The sequence below is a fragment of the Mesitornis unicolor genome, unplaced genomic scaffold, assembly GCF_000695765.1.
Source record: "Mesitornis unicolor isolate BGI_N332 unplaced genomic scaffold, ASM69576v1 scaffold44525, whole genome shotgun sequence".
NCBI lineage: Eukaryota > Metazoa > Chordata > Aves > Mesitornithiformes > Mesitornithidae > Mesitornis > Mesitornis unicolor.
In genome coordinates, this window is record NW_010185644.1 from 1 (window position 1) to 16,526 (window position 16,526).

At 37.9% G+C, this 16,526-nt stretch overlaps 1 protein-coding gene across 1 annotated transcript in view; it reads right to left on the reverse strand.

The window, feature by feature from the left end:
• Positions 1-1,355: 1,355 nt before the first annotated feature.
• TRAPPC12 (trafficking protein particle complex 12) overlaps positions 1,356-16,526 on the reverse strand; it is a 44,408-nt gene continuing 29,237 nt past the window's right edge. The window contains exons 6-11 of the mRNA XM_010184907.1: positions 16,314-16,386; positions 12,586-12,659; positions 5,275-5,373; positions 3,975-4,075; positions 3,102-3,189; positions 1,356-1,696 (exon numbers count right to left, since the gene is read on the reverse strand). Of these exons, the coding sequence (XP_010183209.1) occupies positions 1,454-1,696; positions 3,102-3,189; positions 3,975-4,075; positions 5,275-5,373; positions 12,586-12,659; positions 16,314-16,386 (678 nt within the window). The 3' untranslated portion in view covers positions 1,356-1,453. The remainder of the gene's footprint in view (positions 1,697-3,101; positions 3,190-3,974; positions 4,076-5,274; positions 5,374-12,585; positions 12,660-16,313; positions 16,387-16,526) is intronic.

Below are 16,526 nucleotides of genomic sequence, written 5' to 3' on the forward strand. Positions count from 1 at the left end.
CTCTGGCAGGGGAGGTTGGATTGGATGATCTTCAAAGGTCCCTTCTTCCAACCCAAGGTATTCTGTGATTCTTTGAATCCAGATTAAAAATTTTATAATTATATGTAAATTAATATAACAAAAATTTCCATGCATTTAGCTGAAGGTCAGGTGTTATGTTACATTGTTAGGTTATCACAGAATCACAGAATATTAGGAGTTGGAAGGGACCTTTGAAGATCATCCAGTCCAACCCCCCTGCAATAAGCAGGGACATCTTCAACTAGATCAGGTCGCTCCGTGCCCCATCCAACCTGACCTTGAATATCTCCAGGGATGGGGCATCTACCACCTCTCTGGGCAACCTGTTCCAGTGTCTCACCACCCTCATTGCACAGTTTCTTTCTTATGTTTGGCCCCTCTACAGTATTGCCAGTTGGACAAGCATCAAAATGAGTTATTAGCTTAAAAATACAGGTGAGCATATTTAAAGATGGTGAGAATTGATGGATGTGGTAGAAACACGTGTAGTATAGAACACTTCACACATGATGTGTAACACGCTAAACATTAAATCTCAAAACAAGAACAAAAACCCCACTAAAGTGATTTATATATTGTATTCATGTACAAGGAATGGGAGTATCTGAACTGCATCTTTACAATACAGATTGTGTTGGGTCTGGCTGAGATGGAGTCAATTTTGCCCATAGCAGACCTTTCAGTGCTGTGCTTTGTACTGGTAGCTAGAGAGGTGTTGACAGCACATCAGTTTTGGCTACTGCTGAGCAATGCTCACACAGCACCAAGCCTGTCTCCAAGACTCATACTATGGGGGTCTGTATGACTCCATCACATGCCCTCTGGGCAACCTGCCTTAGGTGGCCCTGCTTGACTGGGGGGTTGGACCAGATGAGCTCCAGAGGTCTCGTCCAACATCAACCATGGTGCCTGTATGATGGTTATCAACCAACCTCCTCTGAGAGCAGCGGACATAGAAAGGTACAATACTCAGTAGACTGATGGGGGCAAAATGAGACACACACAGTAGAAGCAAGTGAAGAGAAGTGCATTCAGAATCTCATTTCTATAATACACATACTGGTATTCTGTCAATAATTCTTAGCTGATGAAATTAGCTCCTGTGATTTGCTCACTAATTACTGAAAAACTGTAACAATCATCTCGACAATATAAGGTCAAATTCAGTTTTTCTTATAAAAAGAATCTGAGTAGTTGACTATGCATTGTATACACTGTAATGAAGAATAACTAAACAGTAACAGACTCACATGAAGTTGGCTCTAGGTCAGCACATAGTCTTCAAAATGATAGGACTGTTAAGAGACAACACACTCTAGTAATGCCACCAAATATTCGTAATTGAATAGACTTTATTTCACATTTACACATTAACAAGAGTATATACAATTTAAAAAATCAGCCTTGCTGGAAAAAATTAGTTGGAAATTATCTAACCCAACTTGAGACACTGAGTATTAAAGCTATCGCCCTCTTTGATAGCTACAGCCTCCAAAAGTGCCTGCTTTTTCTGCATGCTGCGAGATGACTCCAGTTCATACATCGTTGTCAGGTTGAAGAGAACGCTCTCATGCAGGTAGTGTTTAGGGTCCTGCTGACCCATTCCTTCCAATTGCCGGAGGGAATCCTTCAGTTTTCCCAGATAAAGAAGGCAAACAGCAGCATTGTTATTAGCCTAGAGAAAAATATATTGTAAATAAATAAATAAGTCTATGTAAAGATATATGTATGTGTGTATGTATGTATTTACAAGTGATGAAATAGAATGAAAAAAAGAATTCTAGCATCTGGAGTTACAACAGATTTGCTGTGTGCTAAGAAATACTATTCTGTGTGTGTGTGTGCAAGTAACTAAAATACATTATCAGTCATACAATCCAATCCTTTTCCTCTTGTTATTCTCTAGACTTATCCCGTACCAGAAGGACCTGCTGACTTCTAAGTGCTGAAACTCTAAAAGACAGAGTCTAAAACTTAATATAAACAGATAGGACATTAGTCAGTTAATTTTGAAAGGCAACTGAAAGAGATTTCAGAAGCTACATGAGGCTCTGCATGCTGTCATTTCCATAGTTCTTTTTTAATGACTTTGCTATATCTTCAGAAGAGATTTTTTTCTCTGGGTTACATATAGAAGAGCCACATAAACTAGAGGAAGAAATTACCTTATCACAAAGGCATCTACAACTGACTTAAGTAAATTTAGCAGATAGGGCAATCTAAATACATTATAAATGATCAAGTCAGGTTCCATTTTCTTTTCCACACAGAACAGGTTTTATGAGTTACCAGAAGATGCCAACAGTACAAAGTCATATAACATGTTTAGCAGCAGCAACTTTCGCACTTTCTGAAAGCTGCAGATAAAGGAAGAACACAGCCTTCTTAAAACAAATTCTTTTTCTCTCCCTTCAGGAAACCTTACTGATCTCGTGCAGTTTATAATACGTACTATTTTACAGTCTGCAAAATGATGCAATTCATGTGCTTCTTAAACTAGGTCCCCTCAGACTTCAAATGGCCTTGGAACAGGCTACTGGGGGTGAGCTGGCTCAGGAACACTTTTGTGGCCATGCACTGAAAGCTGCCAAACGTGGAAAACCCAAAAGTAAATAAACAGCTTCTCTTTGATCTCCTTTTGTGATGGGAATCCAAGGCTCTGATATGAAACATGTTAAAAGTGTCATGTTTAAAATTACAGTATCTCTTCAATGTTGTGCGAAATCAAGTTATCTTATACATGCTGGCAGCTGCCATTTCTTTTTCTGACATGCATGTCTACACTAAAAACAGTGAATGCAAAAAAAAAAAAGTGATTCTGCAAAGATACTGTAAAACATAATGTTTTGGAATTTCTATACGCATGCCTAAGCATTCACGACCTTCATATAGACAGGTTCTTCATTTCCCATCCCATTTTGCCTTATCCTTATGTATACTAAAAAACCTTTGGCACATATGTCACATCCAATTTTTCTATAAAGCTCTAAGCATATGCTGGGTACTAATTAAATCCACACATGAAGCATTACAAGAATAATTTACGTGTTCAGTATAAATGTAGCAATTTGGAGATTTACCACAGCATTTGATGAGTCGATCCTTAAAATTTCTGTGAAAAATCGATGAGCTTCTGCAAAATTATTCTGACCAAGGTGGAGAAATGCTCTAGAAAGTAAATGACGTATGAATGAGTTCTCCTCAAAAACTCAAGGTGATAATATATTTTAAAAAGAATGGACACCATTTTTTATTTTTCTTGTTATGGATGTGAGAGTTTCTGACATTTGCTCTTCACGGTGTAATTACAACCAGCAAGGAGACACTGATTTACAGACAAATGAAATGACAACTTGGATCGTTTGGCTACTATATATTCTGCCTACCAAAGCAACAGTCTTCATTGTGCTTTTATTAATTTAAATGCACATACTCTCTTCCTGGAATTATTTCTCATAATGAAATTAGCCATGCTATATTATTTTCAGAGTACTTTTGAATAATATTTTCTAAATATATTAAGCCAGTGTGCTAACCATTACAAACTGAGTCCCCCACCATGCAGCTCGATTTACTAAAATGCATTCCAGCATCCTTTGAAACTACCAGGCAGTAACTTTACTAGCAGATCTGGTGTAGGATAAGGGTCTTCTCCTCTCCTAAGAGTTATTTATGCAAATGTATATTGAAAAAGCAGACTGAAAATATGCAAAGCCTGTGAGAAAAAGCTTTGTAAAATCAACTGAAGGATCACAATTTCAATCCAGGATAACATGACTGTACTGAGTAATACAGATCTCCTGGGTCTGCATGCCATTCAGTCCCAGTTATGACAGATGTAGTTACATAAAAGAGAGAAGAGAATGAGAGTATCTCAAGGGTAGTTTAATGCTCACAATGCATACTTTGCAAAACTGTACTTTAATGTTTCATTTAGCTATTAAATTATCTACCTGTTCATCAAAACCATAATTTGGCTCTGTAGTCCATCCAATTTGTGAGTCACTTTCTCAACATCTTGAAAATATTTTTCTGCAGTTTTTATGTCTCCAATCTAGACAGTAAAATCATAAGAACAAATAGAAGAAAAGAGATCCAACTTGAATATATGTATTACAAAGCATAAGAACATGAAAACATATCAAAGTCCATTATCTAACTGTTTGGTACCAAGCTGACGGGGTAACATCTGTTACCAAACAAGGCTTTGGAAGAACCACGTTAAGATCATGAAAAGAACCCTAAAAGCATGCACAGTTTAACTAAAATTTAACTAAAAGGTAATGCTGGCACAAGTGTAAAACAATATTCCTCTTGAATATTTTTAGCCTGGTAATCAGAAGGAAGCCCGTAACCACGAGAATAATCAATTTCTAAAGCAAACTACCAGTTCGCTCCACTGGGAGCTTGACAAGTCCAAATATAATATGCTTTTTGACTAATCACGCTGTATTTATGATCATTTCTTAGCAACATCTTGTAGCTTCTCAGTAAACATGCCAAACTTTTAATTCTCATTTTTTCCACTGAGGGGAAACAGTTTATTTTTGTCCTGTGGCAGAACATTTAAAAGAAAGAACTAGTTTTAATCAGTCAATAAAATGTTAAATATTTAAAACAGTCTTCATAATTTGATTTTATTTAACTTAGTTCCAAAAACATGACTTCAGTATCTAAAAATAATTAGCTCTTAAAGTAAAAATAAAAATTCCTCTGTTAACATCAAATAATCATATCCTCTTACAAGGAGCATCCAATATACTACGTACTTAAGTTTGTTGCTTAGAAAGCAAGCTCCCTGTCTTCTCAGGGATGTAACCTGGACAGAAGAAGGAAACCCTCACATTTTTTTCTAGATGAAGGCAGAAGTTACACAGTGTGACTGAAAGCTGCATGCAGTTTGAGGCAGTGAGAAATTAGATTTTTAGTGAAATTCTGGCTCACTGAAGTCAATGGGAGCTTTACCAATAGTTTTAGGGAAAGCGGAATGTTGCTGTTTGATTAAATTATTAGCATGATTTTCTACAGCACATTCTTTGTTCACCAATGTACATGCATGTACTTTTAATACTACAGGTACTTTATATTTCCTTACTTTATCTAATGTCTTATGGTAGAAACCTTATTTTTTGTTTTGACCGCTGCCTCTACAATTTGATACATGCCCTATAAAAACAGCCACAGTTTCAAATGCAACAGTTACATAGCTGTCAATAGCAATATCACCTACCAGATTTAGAGTAAAATGCATACCTGAAGAAAAATCCTTCCAATTCCGCTCAACAGCTGAGGCTCTTGCTGTGGGTAGTATTTGATGACAGTGTGATACACATCTACAGCAAGCACGTAGTCCTAAGGGGTGAAAAGCATATGACCAGATATTTAAGTTGAGCATTCTTCAGTTCCTATGTTGCCTTTTTTTAAAGACATATTTTAAACAGAATTAAGTGATTGCAACTCGTCAGTGGGACAGAATTTCTATCTGTACTAGTAGCACTAGTAGCTGGCCATGTTGGTCTTTTCTTGGTTATACTGGAACCACATGCACAGGGGATCTTCCTTGGTTTGTTTTCTACTGTATCATATTCAGTTTGTTGCTAAATGCCAAGCAAAAAAATCTGAGCATTTACTCTTCAGGTCAGATTACGATTTGGGTTGCAAGTCAAAAGCCTTCTGTGTGACTGGGGTATACATACTTGAGAAGTGTCTCATATTTCAAATAGAAGTATAATTTAAATGGTTTACCAAACTATGTTCTGAAGCTTTGGGAACTGCTCGTGCACATGCTCTTGTGAAAAATATAATGTGACAGAAGCTGCAATTCATGCACATTTTCAGACGACAAACTAGCACTGCTGCCAAGGGAAACAAGACCTTTTCTGTCCCTCCACCAGAACCTTTGTTCCCTTCTACCATACTGTGTAAAAGGAAAACGAGTGAGTAATCTACATAGAAAACTGATTTGGGCTAAAACTAAGTAGGGAAAACTGTGCTGACGAGTGGCAGCTCTGAGATCTGCCTGCTCAAGATGCAGTGCAACCATACTCTGAGATAATGACCAGTGACAGAGGATTAAACAGAATCATGGTCCTGTTTCCCACAGGAAAGAAATACCAATGTGACTGGTGACTGCAGTCCAGCTGTTTCATGGTTAAATTGCAGTAATTCAATGATCTGGGCAGTAAATGACATTTAGAGCCTGGCTACATGGTCTCTGGCAGGCACACATGAGAAACTCTGCAAGTGCTCTATGCTGCCTGGAAGATGGGTAGGATGTACATTCACAGGGCTGCACTCACCTCAGCTGTGGCTTCTTGGAGCAATCCAGAGCAGAGAAAACCTGCATTTGCTTATAGAAACCAGGCATATACAAAGACAGAAGACTCTCTGTGCTGTACTAATTCAGTGCTTCCTGACAGTCCTGCCTTTCTACTTAATACCAAAATTTGTATTGGGTGTTAGGAAGCAAAAGACTTCAAAGAATAATCTTTCAAAACTGCACTGACATCTTGGGATACTCTCTACCCTTTTTCTTGGTGAAATTATAGCGCTCATTTAACTTGTCCCTGATGTGATCACCGCTACTGGTAATGGTACTTTTTCTTCATTGCTGCTTAGTCCAAGCAGGCAATGTGCCCCAGGTGTAATGAATTTCTTTTCCTGAGGTCGCACTTAAAACAACTGAACCCTACTTGACCCGTGCACCAGATCACTATTTGGAACACACTAATTGTTTCAAACACACAAAAAATCAAGAGAAGTCTTTGGAGTCGAATCTGTATATATGAGAGAAACTACATGTCCTGTAATAGTAGAGGCTGACTTATACAGCCCAGGAAGCAGTCTACAGGACCTTTCTTATGCAAACAACTTGTATATTGTGGGTAGAGTGATTAATTCTGAACAGCATTAATATTTAGAGTTTATTCCACTTCTGGTATGCCATGCCACGTTCCTGCTTATTATTGGTAACAGAAGTTCAGAGCAAAGAAAACAGGCCATATACACAAAAATATATTTATTTAAATTCTGATTTAGTTAGCATCCAGAACTCAAACGTGATGAATTTTATGTTATCAATTTTTTTCATAAATTTATGACTTAGGAAAAACTCTGTTTTCACTGTAACAGCTTTACTGAAGGACTTCATTGGTCATGGAGTCCCACTGTGTTAGGTAGGCATAAAAAACTTAGAATAGAGACCTCCTGAACTGGCTCCTTAGAGGAACTCCAGCCACATTTGTATTAGCTATTAACACCTGCAAGAGTGTAATTTATAAAATCTGAAGGATTGTTTATGACTGAATTTTATCCCTTCAACCATAAAATGTGCTTATAATATTATATCAAATGCTAGCTTTTGTGCTCAATGTCTTCCATTCCATGGTCTAACACTGCCCCTTACTCAGTGCTCAGCTTCATGCAGGCTCTAAGGCTTTGGCTACAAAACAAAGACGCAGAGCACAATCTTGAGGGATGGAGGCCCTATGGTCACATCCCCAAACTGATGTAGAAACAAGTCCCAGGAATCAAGCAGTTAAGCTGACAGAAAAGTGTTTCTGTCAGCTTAGTTTACAGCTTAACATGGACTTGACTGCAGAAAAGTCTTGGTGAGAATCAGCTCATGATGGGGCACTGTTTGCACACTTGTAACACCCCAGGCTCCTGGTGTAAGCAGTGGCCAGCCTTGGTAGGAACAAGCAGCCAAGTAACGCCTTGGAGGCCCACTCTGTGGGGGCTTCATGGATTTGGTCCAGTCAGGCAAACAAACCCTCCTCTCCTTTTGCAATCCCTGTCAAGTGACTGTACATCACCATATGCATTACAGTTAGGAGTATGTGAACATTCACACTTTCTACAATGTCAGAGCAGAGGTGAAGCATGAAGTCTATGCACTGCATTCGTGGATATGGCACCCTGTTTCCCTATGACAGCAAAGCACATTAGCATCTGTGCTTATCTGACTCCTGCCCTGCAGCACCTGTCACAAGAATGAGACCCATTTCTTCCAGGAGAAGACAAAAGATTAAGTTATATATGTCCAAAGCCACTTCTAAGCATAGGCAAAGATGGCCACAGGATGAAACCCTAAAACATCATCACAGTATCCAGGCACACTTCTAAATACAATCTAATTTTGTAGTTACTTCAGGATCTCACAGTGAGTTTTATATGCATTTACTCTTCTCCCCATACTATCATGGAAGCAGTGGTAAGCTTCTTAGCATCTTATCAGACAGCTCCTTCTGAAGCAGCATATTATAAAGTAGATGAGAGATACTCTCATTTACTAAAGTTGATGTTTTCATTCCCAGCTTTGCTAATGTGACATGGTATAAGAAAAAGTGTCTGTGGGAATGACAAATAAACACCCTCCCAGAGGAGCAAGGTCTTGGTTGACACAAGTTGTGGTTATGAGGAATAAGACATATTAGGTACAGCCAGTAAAAAAACCAATGATCAGCTTGTGATCTTAAGACTTAAAGATGGGGCTGATGTACTGTCATGGTCTTTGATTTCTAAGGATCACGAGCCTTCAGCTTTTCCATACTTTCATTAAAAAAAAACAAAAAAAAGAAGGACTGAAGTTACACAATTGAGGATATGAATAAGAGTTGGCCTATTGTTTTATAATTCAATATAGCTTTTATAACGAAAATTTGGAGCTAACATTAAATGTCCTCATACAAAATAGTTGTGGTACGCCATCGGATCTACTTGCACAAAAATAGCAAGTGGGATTTGTTTTTCCTTTGATGCACTGCAGTATAACTGCACTTCCCTTTATGGTCACTGCATTGTACACGCTCATGTTTCCCTCACCACCACCTTAAGTAATTAAAGTATTAATTATGAGTTATTTAGAAATAAACATAAATGACCATGATGTGTAGAATGCTGAGAGTAGGTTCAATAAACCATAGACTAAAATCAGCTTTAGTTATACAAAGTGTATAGTTCATAAACACTATATTTTGGGAAGAGAGGACAGGGATAATGTATCCTTCCTCTATCTACTGCACTTGTAAAAGCATTGCGAAAGCAGAGATTCACAGCATTATGAATCCAAAGAGCAGCACTGCAGTACAGTTAGGTAAAAGACACGATGATTCATGCAGTCTTTTTCCTTCAAATCATAGAGGAACCAAAGTCCTTAGGCATCAGTTCCTTGCGTCATCAGTATGAGCTGTTACCTCCTTCTTTGTACAGTTTTAATTGTGTTAGACCTAAACTAAAATCAATTCTAATGCTTTTGTTTTTAGGAAGGGCAGGTTCTACAAACACTGAGACAACACCGAAAAAAATCTAAAAAGTGTAAAATATGCCTTAATTATAGTGCATTTACAATATATACTGAAAGCACTTAAGTGTTTATTCCTCAGAGAGGTAAAAATCTGGTAAGATAATGTCAAAAGCTATTTTAGCTCAGATGAAAAGAACTTTAAAAGTTTTCAAGACACTTCCATGGTGATTTAGTAAAGTGACAGAAGTTTTGCAATTAGATTGCTGAAATGAAGCAATGCACAACATCAGTTGCATTTTAAATGAATATTCCCTCATTCTGCTGTATTCTGGGTATGCTTTCACAGTGACTAAGCCCACAGTTCTTGTAAATGGAAGTCTGCAGTGACACATGTTATGGTCTCTCCTGCCCCTCCTGCTGTATTTCACCGCCTCTCTTAAGTTGCCCCTTGTTCACATGAAAAGGGAAAAGCTGATTCAGTTCCTATGACTGAGATTTGTTTTGACTATTTCTTTGTTTTTGTCACTTGATTAAGGCCAATAGTGCTGCACAGAAGTGAGCTAGAATACGTTTAAGAAAGGGTGTACAAAGAAAAGGGGATGACCAGGAAAAGACCCTATAGTAAGTCTGCCCTAAACAACTACTGAAATGTATCATTGGTCTCACAGATGAAGGGACACAGCAGGCAGAATCCAGTACCCAGAAAAGGTGGTCCCAGGGTAAAGGAGGTGTGTGATTGGTTTGCTGTTACACTTTAGGTTTCCTGCACAAGTCTAGGTGAATCACTTCTCTGCACCTCATTCACTACCTCCAGAACAATATAGCCCTTCACCTCAATAATTTAATGAGATGTTTATCTATGAAACTAATGAGGCCATATTTAAAAAGACGAAAATCATTGTGCTACATAAACAGAATTCATTGAGTCAGATAAGTGCTTCAGAAGAGAGATGACATGAAATAAACCTAATTAGAATTGAGGATAACTGATTTAAATAGGTATAGGTCCAACATCTAGTCAAAGTATTTTTTCTATTTTCAAGAGTCAATTCTGACAAGATTGTTCCCTATTAAATACTACTGAAGTTTTTTGGCCATAGAAAGAAGTCAGTAAAAACACAATAACAAGTTTCTTTTTTTTATATACTGATGTCACATAGTTTTACTTTCTTAAGTTTTACTTTTTTAATCTACTAATGGCATAAGCTATCCATTCACCTAATAGTACTTGGGGAAAAAATATGACGATACTTCAATATTGTAAATGTTCACTAGATGGCAATAGATGGCACTGACTTGGAGAAAGAACTATGTTCTTTAAAGGAAAACTACATACACTTGAAATACTTGAATAAAAACAAATGCAGTTTTAAAAGTGTATTACCCAGCAGCAAGAATTTTATAAATACGTGAAACTGTTCAATTTATATAATTGTCCATGGGAGAATTAACAGAAGTGTGGTTAAAAATTATTTGAAAAAATAGTTTCATACTGAATACTCTAGAAGGTTGAGATGATGATAACAGCACTGCTACACGTTAGAATGGTCTTAAAAATTATTAAATTTATAAATAACCAATATAATTCTTTTACAGAGCATCTGTGACATAAAGGGAAAAATTAACGTCATATACTATGCCCATTTTAACTGCAACTTAACTATTTTTGAAAAATCTTTCTTAAAAACTCTCTACTCCTCCATACAGGGATATTTCTGAAAACTCACTACTACTCCACAGCCAATGCACTGAAATGGAAAATTCAGATGGAGGTAATGATGCACTGACAGTTGTGGGTAGTCTGGAAGTTGCTGAGCAATAAATTTCTAACTTAACAGCTGTGAGATAGGCCCTAAATACAATTGGTCTTAAGAAGTATCAGAGCTGCAGCATTTCTGAAGTACCATTTCCAAAAAGGTGATAATGGGTATTCACAAATATACTTCTATTACTAGAAGAAAATAAGACTAACAAGATGAAACCAGAAGAAAGGTGAGAACCGTACAAGCACGTGTATTTGTATGTATAAGAGAAGAAAAACATTGAAAATGTTAAAAACAATTAACAGTCAAAAGTAAAGTGAACTTCTTGAAAAAACGTATTACAGCATTTTCTTATTCATATATTCTTCTTTGTTTGGGATGGCAACTTGCACTTTTCTTCACTTAAAAACTGAACCTTATGTCAAGTAACTACTTCACAACGCAAATGCTTATTAATTTTTAAAAGCAGCTCATGGTTTAATGGACAATTATTTCTATTCAAGACAAATGTTCTGATCGCAATATCATTATATCAAAACATAATTTCTATTTTCCCTAATTCTCATTAAAATTACATTCCATTTCATGTAAAGCAGTGTTTGGATATCAGGATTCTATCTAAAAAATGCATGCTTTTTGAGGTACTGCAATATTAGGAATGGAGCACCATTTGGGAATTAGCTTAGGAAACATCAGAGGATCAGGTCTGTCATGACCTTGGGCAATCAAAGAGCAGGGAGCAAGAACTGCAAATCTTGGCCTGTGAAGATTACACTGCTGACAGCTCTGCTGTGGGGCTGCTGCTGCTGCTGCTAATTGATTTGTGAAGTACCGTTAAGCTCAAGATAACACCAGTTTGTTGCAAGCTCAGAATGGCAACATCCCTGTTTTCCTGACCATGAGGTGAATGGCAGAAGTTTTATTTCTACCTCTGAATGCATGGAGAAGCTAAGAGTATTGCATCAAATGCAGTAAGAGTGCTTAAAAAAGTAAGAAAGAATCAAGGGAAAAAGAAACAACAGCAGAAGCTATTTACTTTTGCTTTTATTCCTTTCTCTTCCACTCTTACCCACTAGTGAGGATTTAAAATTGAAAGAAGGTATCTTACAACTGAGATAGGCTGACAAGTAAGGATGTATTTAGAAATTTTGGCTATTCGCCATATACAAAGGCTACAGTATTATTAATGCTCACAAACAGAGCAACATTCCTAGTGTGCAGTTTGTAAGAGAGAGAGCACATAATTGCTTTTAATTACAGCATTTAGTTAAGTGTTTGAAAAATTCAATTTAAAAATGCAAATTCTGTATTGTTATTGCATGTTCTTCAGGATGATTTGGGGAGAAATAAGTAGAGATATGTTCCCGGAGAACATTACTGCAAATGGTTATCTATTAAATAAGACATTATTAAGTATAATTAATTCTTCACTAAGCAAAACCTCCATGTACCGGCAGGTAGTCTTCCCTCATCTATGCACCAGTAATTCTCTTGCAATTGCTCTGACATTCTCTTCTAGAATATACGGTACCTCTGCAGTTGCTGCCACCCACGTACCTTCATCATTAGCAGACAGTTTGCCATGGAGTACATCACCCGGCCCAGACGTGACCTCCACAGCTGAACAGAGGCTGCAAAATAAGAACAGCTTGTGAATTTGCACAAATAAATTAGAGGTTCTTTCTTGCCATCAATTACTGGTCCTATGAATTACGATTCTGCAAGATCCCCCTCGTTAACACCACTGAGTTTTAGCCTAGAATTTTTAATTCTCAGCCACGCTGCACCATCAGACAGAAAATTCTGCATCTCTCCAAGGGAACTGCTCGAGCAGCTCTGGGGACCATACACGATGCAACAACACAGAGTAACAGACAGCCGTTCAGCTTTGAGCTCAGGCCAAATAATAAACACCCAAAGAAGCCACACATTTTCCAGTATCAGAACAAAAGGTGCCTAAAAAGATTCAAGTGATAATGAGCATCAGTTTAAAAACATGTAATCTACAGCATTAAATGTGATAAATTCAAAAATCAAACATAGCTAAAATGTCGTTTCAGAGCCAAGACATGCAGGGTGACAACTGTCTGAGTCTGGGACTGTTTGTGCTTGCCTCTGGCTGAGAGATATGCTGGAAAAAATCTGCCAAGCCTGTCTGCTTTCCCCACGCTCCTGGAGCTTGCACGCATTAAAAGCAGCAGCAGCAGATTTCTCTCTCTTGCTTTGCAGACAGACTCCTGATGTTGTAAGAGAATGGTTCGCATAGATCCTTATTTTCTCCTGTTATAGTACCGTAGATCAATGCTAGAAATATTCCTCTAATCCTCAAAAATAAACACTAGGAGTATTAATTTAGTACATTTGGAAAATAAATGTATCTCAGTCAATCAGCTGTCAAGGTCACTGTAATGATTTGAGGAGGGGGGAGGAAAGGGAGAAGAGGCTTTCCAATGAGATTGTGATAACTGAGACCACTCATTTGTATCAATAATGTAGGCTCTGATGAAAGCATGGCAAGTCACATAGATAATTCTTTCAGCACACATAAATGCCATTACAAATAAGAAGAGAGCTTGGTGAAATGTCAACTCCTCTTCCTAAAAATAAAAACTCCTTCAATCCTCTACAACAAAACAAAAAGAATAACCCATGAATATTCCCAAATTATCTTCATCAAAAGAGGGGCATAATGTGTGGCCCAATACAACCCACTATTTCATTTACTATACCTTAAAATCATTAATTGCACCTAGCTCTTGTTTCAGAAATTCCCCCTTGATCACACATCCCTACTGCTATTAATGGAGAGGATTATGTAAATGATGGTTTTCTCTCTTCTTCTTTCCTTGTGGGTATCTGTAAAACCTGGACATAATTAAATGATTCTCCTTTATTATTTCATTTATGTTAATCTCTCCTTTTTGCATGTCTGCATAGTTTGGTAACCACACTCAGCTTTTTAGGATGTTGGTGACAACAAATCAGATGTTGATTCCTGCAGTGGAGACATCTAGGTTTCCTGTTAACAATCAATAGCACCAGCTACGGTTCTCAAAAAGGACTGCAAAGGAGACAGACCAGATGTCTTCGGTCTGCTCCATAAATTGAACAGGAACCTGACCTGGAAACTGCCTAGCCCTGTGGGACAAAGCTTCTTAGCACTGGCAGAAAGAGGTTAAAGAAACCCTGCAAAGCAGCAAACAAAAACAGAAAACCGAACAGCCGATCATTGTACGTTACTGAAGTGCCCAAAACCCACTCTGCAGGGCTATGAAGCCATGCTTCCACTCAAAGTATTTGTTTTTCCCTGTTATTTATCATGGACTCTGTACTCCACACTGCCATTCATTTCAATAGGAGTTTTGCACACTGAGAAGTTGCAAAATTGGCATCTTACAGAATGCATTACCAGGTAAGCGGTGCAATGCTAAATCTCTGCCTGCTGAAAAACTGGCAAATGAGGTGCTTTGTTCCTGACTAGAGGAGACGTACGTGTTAAGTAGATCAGTGTGGCACCTTCTTACACCAGCATAAAGAAATAATGTGCTAAGCATAATTCCCAAAATAAATTAAAGCTGTCTTCACATGAAGTTAATAAGGTTTGCTTCAGCTAGTCTCACATGAAAAAAACCGAACCCATTATCAGCCTCCTGGAGCTCCAAATGCAGCAAAGCAGCAGACAGGGAGCAGACCTGGCTGACCTCCACAGACAACAGCAGTCAACAGCCTTTGCAGCCATCCCACGGGCTTTTTGGCAGTCAGCTGCACAGTAGACATAGAAAGATCTCTCCAAATTTTCAGCAGTCTCATCCCTTGGTAACTACTAGCTGCTGCTTTTCTAACTACTCTTCCTCCTAAGCTTATCTCAGCTCTAAAGCAGCAGCAGAGAGGAAAAGCAAGGAGCCAGAAACTCACGAGTGAGGCAGACTGCGGGATGCAGGATTATGACACAGCTAGAAAAAATCCTTGTACCTTTAAAGGGGAATGATAAGGATAAAAATTATGGTAGAAGGTGGATAACAGGGAAAAGTAGGTAGAAGAGAGGCAAGAATAGCAGATACAAGGAGAGAACAGAAACTCCTGGAGCGCTGTGGATAAATCTTCAATATGAGATTCTTTATCTTTTGCCTAACCCTTTTGAGAAGAGTAGTAAATGTATTAATTTGGCTATATTTGCAAATGCCTTGATGATATATATGCTGCTCACATGTATGCTCACTTTTTTTAGGGTATATCCAGATGGTGTATTAAGTCAAGTATAGTAACACATGAAAGCTGCTTTACATCCAGACCAGACAGGAGAGTTCAGACAGCTCCGCACCCTTCCATAGAGACACTGTTTTAGGGAATTGGTTACAGTAATTTTTTAACTCTGCTAACAACTCTGATCGGCTTTTACTACCTCAGAGGTAGACTTTTACTTCCCACAGGCTCTAGGTGAATGTAATCCTAGAAAGAAGTTGGTAAGATTTCCTTAAGACTGTAAGCTGAAGCTGAAAGGTTTCTCTTTTCTTGCTATGATGTTTTTACCTTGCTGGGCACCATGAGTGGTTCACATAATCCGTAACAATGCCTAAAATGTCACCTCTTGTCCAATTCTTAAGTGTATTCAAATGACCTTGTTAGTATAAATTCCATTAAAAAAAAGATGGTCGGACAACTAATTTGTCCTGTTGACCCTTCTTTAGGCAGCAATGTGTCCTATACTACTGAAAGTAAACAACTAAAACAGAAGGAACAGGAAAAAATATAATTGCATATATAATCATGAGAATAATGATGCAGGTTACTATCATCTAAATGACTTGGGTATTTCAGGACTCTAAGTACCATACAGTTACAGTGAGGCTCAGCCATCTATGTAGCAGCATTCTAGGCCAGCCAGCGTAGACGCTGTATGATGGCAGTTCAATCTAAAAAAATATAGTGTATTTCAGACATAAGGACTGGAGAAGCCAGTCAGCCAAGGCTTAAGATGAACCATTCATCTAGCTGCACAGCAATACACTTATGTATTCATCACTAAAGGACAGCAGCTATGTTCTTTGTTTCTTCTAAGTAGGAAAAAAAAATGATTTAGTGCATCGGTTTGATCAAGGGCAAAACTGTGAAATTAATTCCAGCAAATAAAAGTACAAGGTGTATAACTTCAGAGGCTGAGCAGGCTACGAGATCACAAAAATACTGTTTTAAAAACTCTGGGCAGTCTTGTGAAAACTTCTGGCATACTTAGGCAAGCGATAAAAACACACTGCCTGTGAAAAAAATGTTTAAGGAATACCTACCTTGCCTGTTCTCCTGTGTAATGTTAGTCATACTTCCATCTTCAGCTAAGCCTTGTTCCAAATTTTCTAGTATCTGCAGTAAATTTTTTATAGTAACCAACATGAGTTTAAACAGCACTATATAATAAATGCAAATTATCTAGAATTGACAGTCTATATGAAAACCAATACAGGCAGGGAAGCTTCACCTAGGGAGAGGTCAAAATTAACGGT